Below are 18844 nucleotides of genomic sequence, written 5' to 3' on the forward strand. Positions count from 1 at the left end.
TAGAGATAGATGGATAGAAACAGATCTGGTTTGCAAGTATGGAAAGATAGAGAGAAGCAGGTAATTAAGTAAATGGTATTGGTATATTTACCCATGTTTTTTTCTTAACTGGGCCTTTCATTTCTTTAGCTTAATAGTTGTTACTCCTTTTCTGAGCTCTGTATAAAGCTTCTATCCCAAATACAGGTAGAGTTCGAGTTATGACAATAGAACCCAAAATTTATGTTGCTAAATGAAACATTTGTTAAGTGAGTTTGCCCCATTTTACAACCTTTCTTGCCACAGTTGTTTTGTGAATCATTGTATTTATTAAGTTAATAACATTGTTGTTAAGTGAATCTGGCTTTGCTACTGACTGTCAAGTCGCAAAAGAAGTTCACGTGACTTGGGACACTGCAACTGCCATAAATATGAACCAATTGCCAAGCATCTGAATTTTGATTATGTGACCATGTGGATACTGCAATGGTCATAAGTGTGAAAAATAGTCATAAGTCACTTTTTTAGTGCTGTTGTGACTTTGAATGATCACTAAGTGAACTGTTGTAAGTTGAGAACTACCTGTAATGTGACTGGCATTTATATATAAATATGAAACAATCAAATGTCTGCCAACATAACATACTTGCCCAGTTAAATAAAAAATCTGGCCACAAAACTAATCAAGTACATCATATTGTATAAATATAACTAAACGGTTAGCTTATGATTCAATATATAATGGAAACCCAGAAATAGATTAATTTAATCAATTTAAATATGTCATATGAACCCAGTCCATTAGTTCCAACTATGAATGCCATATTTTATTTTTTTAATACTGCATTTGTATTTGATCTATTTCCGGAAATTACATGAAAATTTTATCTAATTCTAAATTAAATATGATACTATGAGTAAAAAAAAGTCTTTTAAAAGATGACAATGGTGCAGACATTATCTGTCTCAAAGGATGCTTACATATTTAAACATTACAAATAAAATGGACAAGTATTTTACTAATTTATCCACACACAGACTCACATATACACATCTTTGTTTGCCTCTATAATTACATGAAAACAAATAACCCATAAGAAAAGCAACCTTCACATTAGCAAAGTAATTTAATAATATATTAATTTGAACATAAAATATATTTATTTTATTTTAAAATATACATCAATATCAATACATGAACAGTGACACATCTGGGTATCATTCATTTGGATACAAATAGTAATGGTAGTATTAATAATTTGTTACTTAAATCATACTTATGTAATTATAATATTATTATACATATTTATGTTAAAATATAGGCCTTAGTTGTTCAAGTATTTTAGTCTGCCCTTCTAATGACAATTACATTGAAACATACATAGTGTCACCATCTTTCAACATCTAATCTTTACATCTAGCTATTACTTTTAGTATATTATATAGAAATATGTATAATATTCCCCCTATTTCTTGTTTCTGCCTTTGTTCTACTCTTAGTAAAGCCAGTGTTGTGTTACAAAATATTTCCTCTATCCATCATCTCTTGCCCATTTTAATATTTCAATCCTTATTTGTTTTTTCACTTGCCTCCCAAACTCTTCCCTTCGGTCTAAATTCTATCTACATCTTTCCTATTTTATTCCATCTCTATTATTTTTTGCTGCCAAGCCTCCAGAGGGTCTGCCCAAGTCTCTATCTTTTTTCAAGAATATATTTCTGTTTATCCAGTACCATTTTTTGGTCTTTTAGTATGTATTTTCCCTGAACTGTTTCATAAATCTTTATTGCCTTCTCCTTCTTATCTTCTTGTTTTATTTGTTGATTTGTCTGTTCTATCTTTTCTCCTGATGTTTCTATTATCTCCTCTATTTCCTGGGCTTTTTGATCATTGTTCATTATCCCTTGTTGAACACTTTCTAGCTTCCCTTCTATGTTATTCATTAGATCTTTTAAATCACTGTGATTCCTTATCATAATATCATAAATGCTTTGAAACATCGACACCATTTCTTTGGGCAACCCACTTATTTTCCCCTGCTGAAACTCTATAATCCACTCTATAAATTTAATCATAACTCCTGGTATTTGAAATATTTAGATGTCCTGTGTTCTCGCCATGAGTGCTCCAGTAATCATAAAATAGATAAGTATAGAGCAGTAGATAGCACGGCAGTCCTCCAGGTGTTATTCATTTCCACTTTCTCCTATGTCTTATCAGTATTTTTCCCAAGATTATAGGAGTATAATGTCTATTCCATTCACTAGTAGGTGGCATGTTCAACTTAACTTTCAATGTTGCACAAAATTTCACAGATTCTGTTGGTATTTATTCAAACAAATAATCAAAATTCAGACAAGTAATTCCAGCATTTTAAAATGCCTTATTGCCAATAACAATTAAAAAGCCAATCTTTCTATGTTTTTAAAGGTTTTCCATTCTCTTCTTAGAATCTTTTCTTTTGGGTAATTTTTCTCTCTGTAATTGTTCGCTGCTTAAACAAAGTTTTCAAAGCATCTCTTTTCCATAATTTATTTTCTTTAGGTGGGTTTTAGGTGAAAAATGAATTATCTCACCCAGTTCCAGTCACTGTTCATCTATACCACTCAAGACATTTGTTTCTTTGGCTGCCCCAGCTTCAGGGCAGCCATTATGGCTGCCTCTCCTCTTTGTCGTCGGATGAGAGGAAATTAGCCCTGGGTCAAGCAGGAGACCCACCACTCTCCGCAACCTGCAGGACACCCCTCTTCTTTTTGTCACCCCTACAGGGTGACTTTAACCCCTTATGGGACCCTCCAACGAAGAGATTTGGCACGGGTTCGCAGAGCCCGCTTGTATCCAATAGCGCCGTGATGTCAATCAGAAATCCAACTTAAACATAAAATATTAATGTACATGTTTATTATGTTATATTTCCACATATTAAAAAGTAATTTAAACATGAAGGAACTTTTCCCCACTCAGTTCTAACCACTATTTAAATAATCCCTGGCAACAACTTTACTTTGCATGTCCATCTTCCTCACTCTATGTATAACCTCAAATCAACCTTCATGTTTTCCTCTTAAGCCAACAGCAACCTGTAGCAATTTGAAGATGTATCAAACCTGATCATTATTATTATTAATATCATTATTCTGTTACCTGCAAACAAAACTGGAGAGGTGTTTTGAAACCTAAGATTGTGTAGTAAAGCAGGAGGATGCAGGGTTTTGAAGATGCCAGGTTTTGAAAAAGGTTCATTTTCCTGAAAGCAGGAGCCTCCACAATCCTGTTTGTGAACTTGGCAAGTTGATTGGCCTGCTTTGTCACATTCATAAAGAAGGCGAGAAGGATGGAGCCGTTGTCAAAACTTACCATCTCTCCATCACTGTCCTGATTATACATTGGTTTTCAGGTGGCAGATGCCATTCCAAAAAGCAGAAGGGAGCAACACCAGAAGGTTTAACCAATCATTTTGTGAAACATGCCTTGCATGTTTAAGTAAATATACCAGTATTTAGTGGCCAGTTAGAGCACAGGAGAGATGTATTGACAGTGGGGAGACCAATTTATGTAGCCATAGTTTTCTGCCAACTCAGTATAGATGGATGCCCTGGCAGTGCAGGAAGGCCCTAAAGAGTAAAACTGAAATCAGATACCATATCAACATGTATAAAAGTTTAACTGGGTGTAATGTGTAATCTTTGATTGCAAATTCCACCTTGATACTACCCCTTCAAAAGTAGTAGATGCATTAATCTGGCAGAAAAACAAAAGGTTTTATAGCTCAGTAAAAACAAATGCCTTTATTGCATTACACAGTTTAGTATATTACATTTCATTAGGAAATCTGATAGGAGTTTCTGCTGCTTTTTCCTAATCCTGGGAGTCCATCAGATGAATTGATTTCAACTCAAAATTCCCCCTTTAGCATAGCTACCTTGAAAATGCTAAGAAACAGAATTTGCATATCCAGCTGAGTTGCCCTGGCCCAATCACTTTCTATAAGCCTGGGAGGGAAGCAATAGCCAAAAAACCTTGCCAAGAAAACTGCAGGGACTTGTCCATGCAGTCTCCAAGAATAAGACACAATCGAAAGAAGAAAATATCTAGAGGGTACCCAGGAAAGGAAAGGGTTTTATAAGATCAGATCTTAGGTCCTATTATTAGTGAAGAGGTAAGTTTGTTTTGAGGATACAGATTGTGATTTTGGATGGTTTAAATCCTTAAATGAAGTGTCCTTCCAATACATCTGGACTAATCCTTTATTCTGCAAATAACATTAAATAAATTGACAAAACTGCCATAGGGACAGGCAGTAAGTTAGCTGCACAAAAGTAATAATCGTCTTTCACATTATGCACTGATTTTCCATTTATAACTGCATGCAATATAACATAAACTCAAGTAAATATTTTATTGCAAAGAAAGTCCCTATATACCATCTAATCATTAAGGCAGATCACGAGGATTGAAGTAGAATTCTGTATATAATACTTGGTCCCACTCATTTCAGACTCCCTTTCTTTCTGTACGCTTCCCGATTGCATGTTAGCAAGCAAGCACAAAGATAGTTTGCAGATATGCATACATATTTTGTTTAAATATGTATATATGTGAATAAACACATGTGTTGCACATATTTATGTGAATGTAGACTGGAGTTTTGGAATGCCATAGATTCTGTATCCTTTATTTATCACTTCTATCATAATACCATAATGTTGGTATTTTTGTGTTTCATAACATTCAACACTGTTACTTGCAACTAAATAAATAATGGGATTTATGAGGTTGCTAGGGCAGATTAATGCTTACAAATAAACATATTATTTGTAAGCAGTTTTGAACATTATCTTTAACAGATTAACAGAGTTGGAAGGGACCTAATAGGTCATCTAGTCCAACCTCCTATAATATTTGTCCTATACCATTTCTGACAAATGGCAGTCCAATCTTTTCCTGAACGTCTCAAGTGATGAAGCTCCCACAACTTCAGAAGGCAAACTGTTCCATTGGTTGATTGTTCTCACTGTCAGAAAGAAAGAACCTACTAGAAAGCTAGAGATTCCTTTTTTCATGTGACAGAGATGACAAATTGACAGAAAGGAATAAATACAGTAAATATAATACTCATTTAAGATAAACCTTTTATACAGGAACACATTTTTAAGCATGAAAGATGTAAGAAATAGAACTAATTTGAATGGGACAAGAATTCTTCAACTCTGTCATTTGGTCTAAATAAATAGAAATTAGAAATAAAACAGAGGAAGGAAAATAAAACATGAGCTCATAACTAAAGATTACATATATGCATGCTCCTTGAAATAATACAAGTGCAGACATATTGGCATCACATGTATGTACATTGTTTGATATACCAAACTATTTTAGCATACATTAAAAGCTAGTCTCTCAAGCTTTTTTCCTTTTAACTGAAAATTCTTCAAGAGCTCCGTTGCCTGAAATCAGATAGATCTATTGAAATCACATATATCATGTGCAGCCTCACTCCCCTAAGTTTAACTCGGGACCTGCATTTTTCAAATCTGAAATTGTACTATAATTGAATCACTAGATGTTGGGGTGCAGACTGAGCTCTGCAAGCAGATTTTGAGAGGACAAACAGTGCTTAATTTTCATGGTGGGAAAAGAAGTGAGAGTTCAAATCTGGAAATTCTATTTTGGTGTGTTTTCTTCCCGGTCCTTTCCAGAAGTGTAGAAAAATTCCACAAGTCTGAGAATTTTGGGTAGCATTGGATCGGAAAGAGGCTGCTGGAGTTACTCAGGGGACGTTATTTTTCACCTATTTTAACTACATGGATTCCAGACCTGAATACCTGGGAAAGAACTGGCCGTAGTGGTGGACTGTAGGCAACACTTTCGTCCTGAATCAGCGGCATGTTTTGCATTTTGTTTTTCAAAGTTAGGGTCTAGGGCTCAGGAGCGAGGACTAGGAGTGAGTTCATCAGCACAAGGACGCGAGCGTGACCACTTTTGAGTTTTAAGTGTATGCGCACGGGGGGGGGAGGGAGTTGTCCCCTTCCCCAACCCCAGCCTTCCCTTCCCCACAGCCCCGGAAAATTCTGACATTCTACATTAAATTTAACAATATACCAGCAAACAGCGACTCCTCGCGAACAACCTTGAATGGCAGCGAGACTAGGAGGAGAAGAGACAGAAACCGTGTCGATTGGTCGTTTCCTTCCCCTCCCCCTAAGAGCTATTCCATTGGGTGCCCTTCTACTCACTTCTTTTTTGTGCCCTCCTCCAGTGCCCGCCCCGTTACCAGCAAGTTCGGTTGAGTGTATATTGCAAAAGGTGTTTCCCCTCCTCCCTTCCTATTGCTACCGCCAGTGTTGGAACCGCTGTAAAAGAAAAGGAGGTGGATGCGCTAGGCCGGACTAACCTATCCATCCGTCCGTCTTTTCTTCCTCCTGCCAGGGGCCTTGCGCTGAGCTGGGGCTCGGTGAGGAGGGGGCATGGCTGCTTCGCCTAGGGCCCGGCAGGCCGCCTGGGGAGCAGCCACGGGCCATCAAGTGGAAGGTGGTCGGTTGTAAGACTTCTCTTCCTTTTCCTGCCCCGTTTATGTAGGTAAGTAAATGAGGTGGGGGAGGGCAATAATTTGGGGAAGGTAAAATAAGGGAAGGGGCTGCTATGGGAGCGGTCAGGGGCATGCAAAGAGGCAGGGGTGGGGTGAAGTAAGAAATGGGGTGGATAAACCGATGTGGGATGCAAATAAGAATCACGGCCGGGGATTTAAAAAGCGTGGGGAGGAAAATAATTGTTTGCTCGGAGAACTGATTAAAAGAGAATTAAATTTTTGGAGGAGCAGCTACTAAGCAGCATTGTTCAATAAAGCCTTTATGATCAGGAGCACTGCATTTCTGAATACAGGAAAAAAATAGGGAGAGCAATTGAATTTACCCTTGTTTGCAATGTTTCAGGGACACTGGACTATTCACAGCTGGGCTAAACGGACCTTTGACCTGATATAATAGACCAACTTTCTTTTTTGCATAGGATTGAGTAAATTATTGGCAAATAGGTTTAATGAGAATCCAGTTAGATGCCAGTGTAGGAGAGAAATCTCTAGTTACAAAGCTTCATAAATAACCTTGGGCCTGGCTCATACACATAGTTTAGACTATTTCTCTAGGTTGTGGTCCCCCCAAAAAAAATGAGAGAAGAAAGAACATGTGTCCTGCCCTGGTTTTCCTGAAAGAGTAATAGGACATAAATGTAGCAAACATACCAATCTTTATTGAACTTATTAGACTGCTTATCACAGACTGTGGAATGTTGGGAATAAACAGCTGAAAGTTTCCAAAGCAAATGCTCAACTGTTGGGGTAAATCAGATGGTAATTTGAGCAATCCTTCTATCCTTGATAATGCAGTTGCTAAGCTAGTGAGGAAGAGTAACCAATTAGGCCTGGATGAGGGCAGAATGTGACTGGCAACTCCTTTTACCAAGTGAAATATTTCCCCAAGGATGTGTGCGAAGGCAGGATAAGTGGGAATAAAAAAACGTATTTTAGCTGCATTACGTATTTTAGCTGCATTAGTTTGAGTAATTGGGGTGGAAAATATGTTATTTGTGATTCACTTACAATCATGGATCTCATACAGACAACCATAATCAAATATGGTTATCCTTTTTTGAAACATGTAAAAATGTTATTTACAAATATGAAATCCCAGCCCTAAGTAGATTGTTCCCTTTTGCTCCCTAACAAAATTAAAATACCATCTTCATTTTTTTTTACTCATTGTGGATGTAATTGGTGCAGTATTATTGTTGTGATTATAGTGAAGATATCTAAATTCACAGAGATCTCAATTAATAGCCCTAATCCATTTTGTGAAGAAAAGTATAAGACAATCAAAATAAATAAATGTATTTGATTGTTTTTTGAAAGTCATTGGCAAGGGGGAAAAAAGAATTAAGCTTTTTTATACTTCCTAAGTTGCAGCTGAAAGTGACTAGTCCAAATTACCCAGCTGTTTTCCATGCCTAAGGAAGGAACTAGCACCTGGAATCTCCTTCATTTCAAAACCAGTACTTTAACTTATCTTACAGGGACTCTCAAATTCATGTATATGTATTCTTTTTTATCTCTTCTTTTTTGCTTTATTAAAGGCAAAAAATGGTAGAATGTAGAAGATTCAGCTGAAGAAGATGAATTAATAAAATTAGGAAGAACTGATAGATGTTCAGAAATGTCTGGGAATTAATAGATATAATGGAGGAAAGCTGAATTGCATTAAGGGAGGAGTTGCTTAGAGCTCAGACAAGGCATGGAAGGCACATAATAGCTGTGAATAAATTGTTTCCCAACTTGATTCCAGCAGCCAATATAGTCAAGGAAGTGCAATCCAGAAAATTTAAGAGCATCAGTTCCTTTTATTGGGTTTCTCTTCTGCATTATTCAGCATTATTATCTGGTTTTGTTTTTAGACTTCTACCAGAGCACTGAAAATGTTCTTCCTATAGTTACTTCATCTTTGTCTGTTCTCTTTGTCATTCAAAGTAGGACTTAGCTCCAATCCTTATTTCCAGTGTTATTTCTTTCTAGAATGTGGGGTGTAATAATTGAAAAGATAAAATTTCCTCAGAGTAGAGCAGGAATGCATTTTCCTCCGATGAGTAACTCTGGCTTGTATCCCACCTTGGACTGAGAATAAAGCTATCTGGGGAGGCTCAGTTTTGTTCCATGCAGGGCGCTTGTGCAGCATCCTGTATGAAGACTGTACATTTGAGTATCAATGATACTGAAATGCAGGAGAATGGCGGGCACCAAATTAATCCTACGGTATTTAAGTACCTGGTGGACATGTCAGCTTCTGTTGATCTAAATTGATTCTGTGGCTTGGAAAAAAAATGAAACCAACTGAATAGAGTCACTGATACAGGGTTTTTTTAAAAACATATGCCAAATTTAAACGGGATAGTTTAACTATTGCAAGATTTCGTGGCACAGTAACCAAGGAAAGAGTTGATGGTGATAAAGCATATTTTGAGGAAGAGCTGTGAATCAGATAAGAGAGATTAAAAAGTGATATACCAAGGTCCTGGATAGGGGCAGTTGGAAGTGAAAGCTAGGCTTTGAGAGATGCTGTACAATAAATAGCCAATTTAAATAATAACTTGATTAATTCTTCCCTATTTTCAAGTTTTATAAGTGGCCCAAATAGATGGTAAAACTGGCCACCATTGTGTAGTCTTGGTGATGAGAGAAGTAGTCTTCTAGTGTTTCAAATGGACAACTTCCTATTTGGCAGCTGAGTTTAGGCATGGATACAGTGTCCAGGATGAAGGGAGGATGATTCCAGATGGCTGGCTGCAGGGAAGCATTAGATCTGGGGTATCCCATAATGTCCAGTTTTTGTTTTGTCTTTGTTAAGCTAATGAAGGCTGCATCTGGTGTTAAAGGAGTACTTTCCCCAACAATAGGGTGCCAAAGAGACCTTGAAATTACTGTCAAGCTTTGCAAGCCCACCCATCCTTTGTAAGCTAGCTGTATTAAAGATTAAGATTTCTCTTGAGCAAATCCATCACAATACAGGGTGTGTGTTAGAAAGAGACAGAGACTGATTTATTTGCATCTTTTAGTCTTATCAACTGCAGATGACAATTCCCTTATATTAAGTAAGAGGCAATTTCTGCATCCCCATCTAGATTGTATGGTGTTTTCATATGTACCAGTATATGGATTATTTTTCTCATTTCTCAGTACCAATCTACCCCCCCCAATGGGGGATTTTTAAACACCAACACCCCTTTTTAAAAGGTTCCAACCTTGCAATGATGTAGTAAATCATACACTACATTATTAGTTGGCATCACATTTTAAATGTCCTATAAAATTTAAGGGCATTGCAATGTTTAAAAAGCCATGAGTTATACATATGTAAAACCTCTGCCTGAAAATATGAATACAGATTTTTTTAAAAAAGATAGTGTGGATAGTGTGGTTCTTAGAAGAAAAGAGAGGTTTTGAGTAGCAGTGTCAGTGATGCCATGGTTCTGTCATTCATGTATGTTAATGTTAAGATTTTTTAAAATCCCATTTATCTTATATATATGCATATACATACACACACACACCACATTTGCCCCAATTCTTTTAAATGCATAGCTGATTTGTGGGCTCCCCATCCATTGTTGATCTGCAATCTCAACCTAGGTTTTTTCATGGTCATTCTCTCTTTTCAAAAGTAGATAAGAGCTGATTAATATAGATGCTTCTGCCTCTGTCTTTCCCCATCCCTCCCTTTCAAAACCATTGAAATGTAGATTGCCTGTGGGGGTGGGGAACAGAACTTTTGAATCCCAGAAATATCCAGGTTACAATCTAGTTTTATCTAATCTGGTATCTTAAAAAAGAGAGAGAGAAACCTGTTTGTTTGTGGGCCTTGATTTCTATGGAAGTGTGCTGGGGAGAGGAATAAGGCATAAGATGGTGGATGAAGGTGTTGATTTGGAAGAGCCCTTAAACAGATTCTTTTTAGATGTTTGCTTTTTCTTCCTTGGCGTTCCCTGTATTTGACAAGTGGCCTCACCTCAATCTGACAGTTACCTCTTGAGGGTATGGAATGCATATCTTACACCTGTGCAATCTGTCCATACCATCAGTAAATGTAATTTTAATGTTTCTAGAGATGAGGTGTATCTTTGTATAGGATTGGTTTGTTTTGTTAGTTTACTTTGTGCCCTCTCCTGTTTGAGGTGTTGCAGATATTTTTATCCTTTTTGGCATGTTTTTTTTTTTTTTGGTTCTCCGTTCTTTCCATTGTGAAGATAACAACTGTTGAAGCTGGAGATGGAATATTGGACTTTATGGAAACTATCCATTCTAACTGGTCGATCTACTTTGTTCTCATTTAGGCCAACTATTTTTGCACAAAAGAATAGGTCAACCTATTACGCCGTGCCCCAGATTTGACCAGTATTGTTGCTGTTGGTCTGCAACACTTATTTGTAGTCCAAGGTTCCCTGTTGATGTTGTCCTGGGTTCCCGCAGGAACGGGTCTCAGCCCTCGCTGAGACAATTTAGTGGGTCCTCGCAAGGACGAAAGAAGCCAAATAAAAGACACCACACCAGGAGTTTTTCAAGATGAGAGAGCACGAAGAAAGGGGTTGTAAAAGGAGTGTTAAAAAGGGTCCCCTTTAGATCGCAACAGTCTCTTTTATTATGCAGTTTTAGCAGGGAGGGGTAACTACAGCAAGGAGGGAATTAGCATATAGAAACTTAACATCACCAATCAGCAAGCGTTTAGAGTATACGTATTAGCAAAATACCACGTGTTTTTCAGGAAATCATGCATTTTACCTGAATAGAAACCCAACTCAGGAATGTAAAACTAACTCAGGGAAAGTTAGGGGCCCAAATCAGGGAGAGCAAAACTATGCATCTAACTCAGGGAAGGTTCAGCGGAATAGAAACCTAATTCAGGGAAATCAGAACTATGGGTACTATTAATCATGTCTGTCATGTAGCACTGAAAAAAGTCAAGTCAAGTTCTCCCGGCTGTGAGGCCTAAGAAAACCTGAACCAATGATATATCCATATGTCCTCTGTTTTTATTTTTTAAGATGGGTAAATGATATATCCATATGTCCTCTGTTTTTATTTTTTAAGATGGGTAATATTCTTCTAAAGCTATGACATCCCCAGTGGATCCCCCCTCCGGGAGACCCCGAGGAGTCAGTACACTTTTCCAAAGGAATGGTTCCCGATACAGAGTCTTCATCAGCCTCAGAGGCTAATTCTAAAAGAGGTTGTTTATATTCATTTTCAACAGTGTGCTTTAGCAAGAGGACATCATCTCCAATACTGTTTAGTCGTTGTTTCAAGAATGCTAGAACTCTCCCCATGACACATGGGCCAATTGTACATGCAAGGAGCAACAAAATCAGAGGACCAGCTAGGGCAGAGAGGAGGGTGGTCAACCAGGGAGAGAGATTAAACATTCCCTGATACCACGTGTGGGATTGAGAACGCTCTTTTTCTCTATCTTTCAATCTGCAGTTGATAGAGTAGTGTGTATTATAGTCCACCCTCCAGTGTCAAGTCCTAGCCTTTCTTTGGACAAGTATATTGTGCAGGAAGTATAGGCATCCGAGGAGGCATTGATACAATAGTGAGAAAAGTTAGAGGGTACATACCCAAGGCAACAACCTTGACCTTCAATTGAGGATACCGTTATAGAAGAGTTAGACCACCTACAACCGGTATCTGAGGTGCTATTGGTAAAAGGTAGGGCGGAACCTATGGCCTCATAAAAAGGGGGTTGAGAAGACAGACACAGCCAACACCTACTATCATTGTTAGGAAAAGTACGGGCTGCCACAAGGGCATCATGCGCAGAGGAGACCAGGGACACCAATGGATTGTTGCTTTTAATCAAGGGCTGTAAAAAGGGCGAATTGACTTGTTTGTTTGGGCCCACAGGTGGGGATGTTTCTAAGGACATGGTAAGACGAATTATGAATATATTTCCTGGATGTCTGTATTCGGAATTATCTCTCGACCTTCCCCCCCATCTTTTCCCTTTAAGCCATTCAGTAATCGGAAGACTCCTTCCATGAGATGTAAAAGTAACAGTCATAGGATTGAGGCGAACGCCGCAGCAGGCCCAATTGGAGCAGGATTTCCAAGGCAAATTGTTATCAGGGCCTAGTATAGCTTTGATATAGTCAGTAGTATAGGGAGCAGTCCACCAAATCTTTCCGGTTGACACACATTGCCAGGACTTACAGTACCAATCAGAGATGGTCCCACATTCATCTAGGTGGGAGAGATCAGAAAGATGTCCTGGGCAGATATACAGGCCTGGACCAATTGACCAGACGTCCCGAGGGGAAGGATTACATTTTGTTTTATGTTTAAATCCATGGGCGCCGACCAGCATTTCAGCAAAGTCAAAGTAGAGTGCAGGAAACCAAGGCCACAGAGTTCGATTAGAGATGGAATGAAGGACGCTTCCTTGGAAGTCCAAAATAGTCCAAGTATAATTCGCGGGACGATGCAGGTTCTGCTGTGCTCCGGATAAGGAGCGCCGCGAACGGAGAGCTGCAGAGGTAGAAATGTGGGAAGAGGGCAAGAAGCGAGATACGCCAGGGGAAAAATGAGTAGCAGAGAGAAGAGAAATTTTCATGTCAAAAGATCTTTCTTGCTTTGGGAAAAACAGGGAGCATACATAAGTGCTGTAGTCTTCAGATGAGATGTTAAAAATTAACAGAGAAGTGGAACAGGGAGAAGATATAATGTAAGTATTGTTAGAGGGATGGATTGGATATCCATTCTTTAGCCATATCCACTGAGCTGGATGCAGCAAGGGATGGCGTTGTCTGCAAACAAGTTCCGCATGACCCCCAAGAGGGGTTTGTACTCTACAATGAGGAACTCTTATATAAGCACTTAAACGTTCAAGGAAAGTACATTTAGGAAGAGAGGAAGAGGCATTAGAGACAGAAGAGGCAAGAGAGATCAGTGATAGGATCAGAAGGATTTTCATCTTTCTTTTTCGTTTGATTGAGATGACAGGGGTGGACACAGCGAGCTGGAACCCACAGGACTCGATCAGGCAATTGAACTGCAGCGTAGCCTTTTCCCCAGGTAATCAATTGAGCTGGACCTTTCCAAGCTGGATCCGGAAGATGCCTATAATATACCAGAGGACGAGAAGAGGGGAGGGGAGGAGCGGAAAACTGTCTCGAGGCAGCAGTGGAGGCAGGAGATCCGGTTAGATTAAGAAAATTCAATGAATACAAGCAAACATTTAATACATTTTGCAACGCCGGGAGTGTCGGGGGGCTGATGCCTTTTGACCCCAAGTGTCTGTCCAAGGCCTGTTTAAGAGTCAAATTCGCTCTTTCTATAATGCCGAATTTATGGATTATTGACCAGCGATGGCAAAATTGTGCAAAGGCAGAGCTCATATAGGCTGGTCCATTGTCAGTTTTTAGAGTTTTTGGACATCCCAACGTTACGAAAGTCCGAATACAATGATTAATAACTTGTTTTGCAGTTTCACCCCTTTGCAAGGTTGCCATGATGAAACCTGAATATGTATTTCCAAGGGGTAAAGGATGGATATTGAGTTACATCCATTTGCCAAATTTGGCAGGCCACTGTTCCTCTGGGGTTGACCCCCATCGGAAGAGAGTTACCTTGGCGGCTGCAAGTAGGGCATTGATGTATGATCAGATGCCTCAGCAGCCGTGAAGCCAAATTGTTTCATGAGCGCCTTTTTGTTTTGATGAAAATAGGAGTGACTGTCCCAAGGAGAGACAGGAGAAAGTGTCAAAAGAGAGGAGGCAGAGGCCGCAGCGTCTGCTACATTGTTCCCTTCCTGGAGAAAACCAGGAAAAGGTTGATAGCTACGTATATGTGTAACAAAATAGGGATGTGTACGTTTGTAAATGAGAGACTGTAAAGTTGTGAAAAGAGAAGTGAGATTAGAATCAAGAGAAGGGGACAAGTAAGATTGAAAAATAGTTTGTACTATTTGAGTAACATACTATGTGGAAGACAGAGAAAAAGACAATCAATCAATAAAAACCCAACTCCCACCCTTTTTATTCATATGTGGAAGTTGGTCACTAACAAATCCATGCTATCAAAAACTTCCAAAAACAAACCACATTCTTAGCAAAATAACCTTCTGTCTTACTTTACTCATACTTTTCTCTTAACTCTCTCTTCGCATTCTGTAACCTTCTAACTTATCACATCCTATAACTTTCTAACTCATCTCTGAAATAGTTCCTAAAACAGGGCACATATTGTGCTGCTAAAAAAGAAAAAGAAACAATACAAACAGCAAATAAGGGTGAGTCAGTTTGTGTGGAAAACCTAAATGCATTTTCCAAAAAACAGATTTACGCTTAAAAAAAAAATGCATCCATACATAAGAAGATAGCCATGTGTCTGAAATGCTGTAGGGTTTCCTGCCTGGGCAGGGGGTTGGACTAGAAGACCTCCAAGGGTCCCTTCCAACTCTTATGATGTATGTGAACAGCTGCAAAAATACAAAGCTAAATGAAACATTTTTAGTCAACTCAGTGCTTTGAAAACATTTATAAAGGTATAGGTTTAATCAGGCAGGTTAAACCTCAAAAAGTTCCAGAAAAGATAAAAAATTAAAATTAAAAGCAAAATCAAAATTGTATGCATGATTAAAAATTAAAATCAAAATTGTTTTCATGGTTAAAAGGTAAAATCAAAAGTGTTTTCAGGGTTGAAAATTAAAATCAAAATTGTTTTCAGGGTGGAAAAGAAAATATATCTGCATAGTTTTTACATAGCTCTTTGCAAAAGCAATGCTTCCAGAGAGCCTAATTGTCCCTCCCTTCTCAGACAAGAAAGAAGAGAGAGAAGAAAAAAAAATGGAGTGGGGGTGAATGGTTTTCCCCCCGTAGCCCACCCTTTTTCCTGGCACAGCAAGGAACGAAGGGGGGAGTAGTTAAGATAAGCCAGAGGGCAGAAAAAAAAAGTTAAAAGTAACTCACTGGAAAGACACTCTCATGCATATGAAGAGAAAAAAAATGTCCAAAAGTAACTCACTTGCTTGCAAAAGGAAAAAAAATGTTTTTTTTTTTTTTCCAAAAGTACCTGGCTGCTTGCATACGGAATTTATGCAGACAGATACACACACACACACACACACACACACATGCAGAGACAATTTCTCACACATGCATACATTTCCAAAAGACAACACAGAAATTTCACACCTTCTCAATGAGTTTTGCACATACACACATTCCATGCAAATCAAGCATCACAATTATCTCTACAATTCTTTTGCAGGTCTGAAAATGATCACATACATACATACACAAGCACACACATCATCAAACAACATTTACAGACCTGGGGAACTTGTCTGAGAAAACTCAGCAGTTTAAATCATGACTGTGATTGTGGATCCTTTTAAGTCATTTTTGATCTAAGTGACGTCTGCAAGTAAAATGAGGCATTCAAAGATCATGTGCCAGATGGACAAAATTTTTACAGGGGCTCTTGGACTTTCATGGAAAAAAGTTCCCAATGTTTCCCATGTAGTCGCTGTGAGCAAATTCTTTTCCAGATTGTTTCCAAATATAGAGAAGCAATTAAACCAAATCAGTTGCTGGTTAATCACGATCGCACCCATGGGGAAAGGGAGGGGTGCTCTGGGGGAAGGGAGGCAGGCAGGGGAAAGGAGGCAGTTTTCAAAGCAGGGATGGAAGAAACAGGCATTTGGTACAATACGCTTTCTAGCTCAATATGCTTTGAAGGTTCAGAGTGGGGGGAAAGGGAGGAGGAGGGAAAGGAATGAGCAGGCATAGGAACTGAAGGAGAGTGAATGCCGTAGGAAGTAACAGCTTCTTTTAAATTTTTAAGCACCCGTACATTGATGTTCTCGTGTATCGGCTGTCCCCCTCCTGCTGGATTGAGGTTTAAAGGGTAAGCCGATATCGGGGGTTCAGTTCTTAGAGAAAGAGCAGAAAAGGCAACCAAAGCAGAAAGAGTGCCTGCAGCCGTGTCTGTATCCTCCGGCGGAGGGGGAGACGCTGCAGGAGAAAGAGCTGTGTCTGCAGGGGGAGCAGAGGCAGCTACAGAGACAGAAGAAGATTCATACGGAGGTGGAGAGACTGTTGGTAGGGATTCATCCGTAGTAGAAGAGAGCGGAGCAGCCGAATCAGTAGAAGGAGAATTAGGATAGAGGGTGCCAAGAGCAGCCGTAATGGCCCGCCAAGTCACTAGAATATCAGGCGGAGCTCGAGGGTGGTCATGGAGGAATTTTCCCAAGCGCGTCCAGGTAGCCTTCTTAAGAGTACCTTCCTCCGGGTAGGCAGGGCACTTTTCATGAACATAGGATAGAAAAGAGGTAAGAGATTTCTTAGAAAGAGGATAGACAGTGGTGCCATTAACTTTTTGCAAACAATTAGCCTTCTTCACCAGAGAGTAAAGCTCATTCCTATGCCATGATGAGACTTTCGAGTTCGAGGAGCCCATTACTTACGTGTGCACGTGTCGCGTCCCCGACGGGTAAGCAATGAGGGTGAAGGTGACGCACCGCTAGACAACGATCGCGCCTCTGGACAACACAACAGGTCCGGACGAGCCCCCAGATGTTGCTGTTGGTCTGCAACACTTATTTGTAGTCCAAGGTTCCCTGTTGATGTTGTCCTGGGTTCCCGCAGGAACGGGTCTCAGCCCTCGCTGAGACAATTTAGTGGGTCCTCGCAAGGACGAAAGAAGCCAAATAAAAGACACCACACCAGGAGTTTTTCAAGATGAGAGAGCACGAAGAAAGGGGTTGTAAAAGGAGTGTTAAAAAGGGTCCCCTTTAGATCGCAACAGTCTCTTTTATTATGCAGTTTTAGCAGGGAGGGGTAACTACAGCAAGGAGGGAATTAGCATATAGAAACTTAACATCACCAATCAGCAAGCGTTTAGAGTATACGTATTAGCAAAATACCACGTGTTTTTCAGGAAATCATGCATTTTACCTGAATAGAAACCCAACTCAGGAATGTAAAACTAACTCAGGGAAAGTTAGGGGCCTAATTCAGGGAGAGCAAAACTATGCATCTAACTCAGGGAAGGTTCAGCGGAATAGAAACCTAATTCAGGGAAATCAGAACTATGGGTACTATTAATCATGTCTGTCATGTAGCACTGAAAAAAGTCAAGTCAAGTTCTCCCGGCTGTGAGGCCTAAGAAAACCTGAACCAATGATATATCCATATGTCCTCTGTTTTTATTTTTTAAGATGGGTAAATGATATATCCATACAGTATATAATAGATTAAATTGTAATGAGTTGGTATGCAGATCAGCCAGGATTAAGGTAGCAGTGCTTTCATTAACCAGTGCTATAAAACTACTCTCCTTAAAATAGATTCTGCTTCCAAGAAAACTGGATTTAGTTATACGTGTGCATCATATTCTTAGTATTTCTTCTTGATATTTGTATATTTTATTCTGGTTTTGCTTGTTATAGAGCTTAAAATCCTATCTGAAGCACTGAATATTACTGAAATTTATCTGGTGTCAGTAGACATCACACTTGTGAAATGTGTCTACCTCGATTTTTCCAAAAAATAAAACTGAGACTCTTTGGCCTCTAAAATTTACTCTCCCCTCTCCCTTTGTCTTGCTCCTTAAGAATCATGAATATTTATACACTTCTATCCAGTTCTAGTCATTTAAAATTTTTGATTAGTTTGGGTGTTTGCATTCTTAAGTTACCATCTACAATACTTCAATGGGTTATATGAACGCAGAGGCTGAGCCCTGTGCAGGAGGCCATAATTCCATCTCATTAATTTATTACCACACCATAACAATAGTTCTGTCAGCTGGGGAGGCAGATGAATATGGTTTCCACCAAATAAAATAGTAGAACCCATATTAAAAATTGATAAATACTTGCAAAAACAGCTGGAGGCAAGGGCTATTTATAAAATAGGTTTTATAAACTTTTACTTCTTTCAAGAATGGTTTTTCAAAAATGGCTCCCAATCCCTCCCAAAGTATACTTTTCAAAATTATTGATAATTTATATGCATTATCAATTAAAACTATTATTAATATTTCTGTCCTTGATAACTACTTATTCATTGCTTTGTTTTCCATTATGAAAGTAATATTTTCTTGAGGTGATAATTGAATCTTTTTGGCTGTCTTCATTTAGGCCCTTTCCATTTCAGCCTCGCCTCTACTATGTTGCATTTTCAGCATCTTTTCTGATAGCTGTTGCAAATGAAAATGGAGGAAATGACTTTGTCGGGCCTGGATAACAGCAAGTTAGAGGTAAGCTTTTGATAGAGCAGAGCCAAAAAGATTATCGTGAAATGAATAGATTAATAGAAAAAAAA

The 18844-nt window shown here is 38.9% G+C and overlaps 1 protein-coding gene across 3 annotated transcripts in view; it reads left to right on the plus strand.

Moving 5' to 3' along the window:
• The first annotated feature begins 6262 nt into the window (after window positions 1-6262).
• Window positions 6263-18844, plus strand: part of ATXN7L3 (ataxin 7 like 3) — a 40318-nt gene continuing 27736 nt past the window's right edge. For 2 of the 3 annotated variants that reach the window (XM_058181772.1, XM_058181769.1), the window contains exons 1-2: window positions 6263-6559; window positions 18661-18779. In XM_058181772.1, the coding sequence (XP_058037755.1) occupies window positions 18729-18779 (51 nt within the window). In that variant the 5' untranslated portion in view covers window positions 6263-6559; window positions 18661-18728. The remainder of the gene's footprint in view (window positions 6560-18660; window positions 18780-18844) is intronic. The other variant, XM_058181770.1, reaches the window with a different exon arrangement.

The sequence above is a fragment of the Ahaetulla prasina genome, chromosome 4 (genome assembly GCF_028640845.1).
Source record: "Ahaetulla prasina isolate Xishuangbanna chromosome 4, ASM2864084v1, whole genome shotgun sequence".
NCBI classification, from domain to species: Eukaryota; Metazoa; Chordata; class Lepidosauria; order Squamata; family Colubridae; genus Ahaetulla; species Ahaetulla prasina.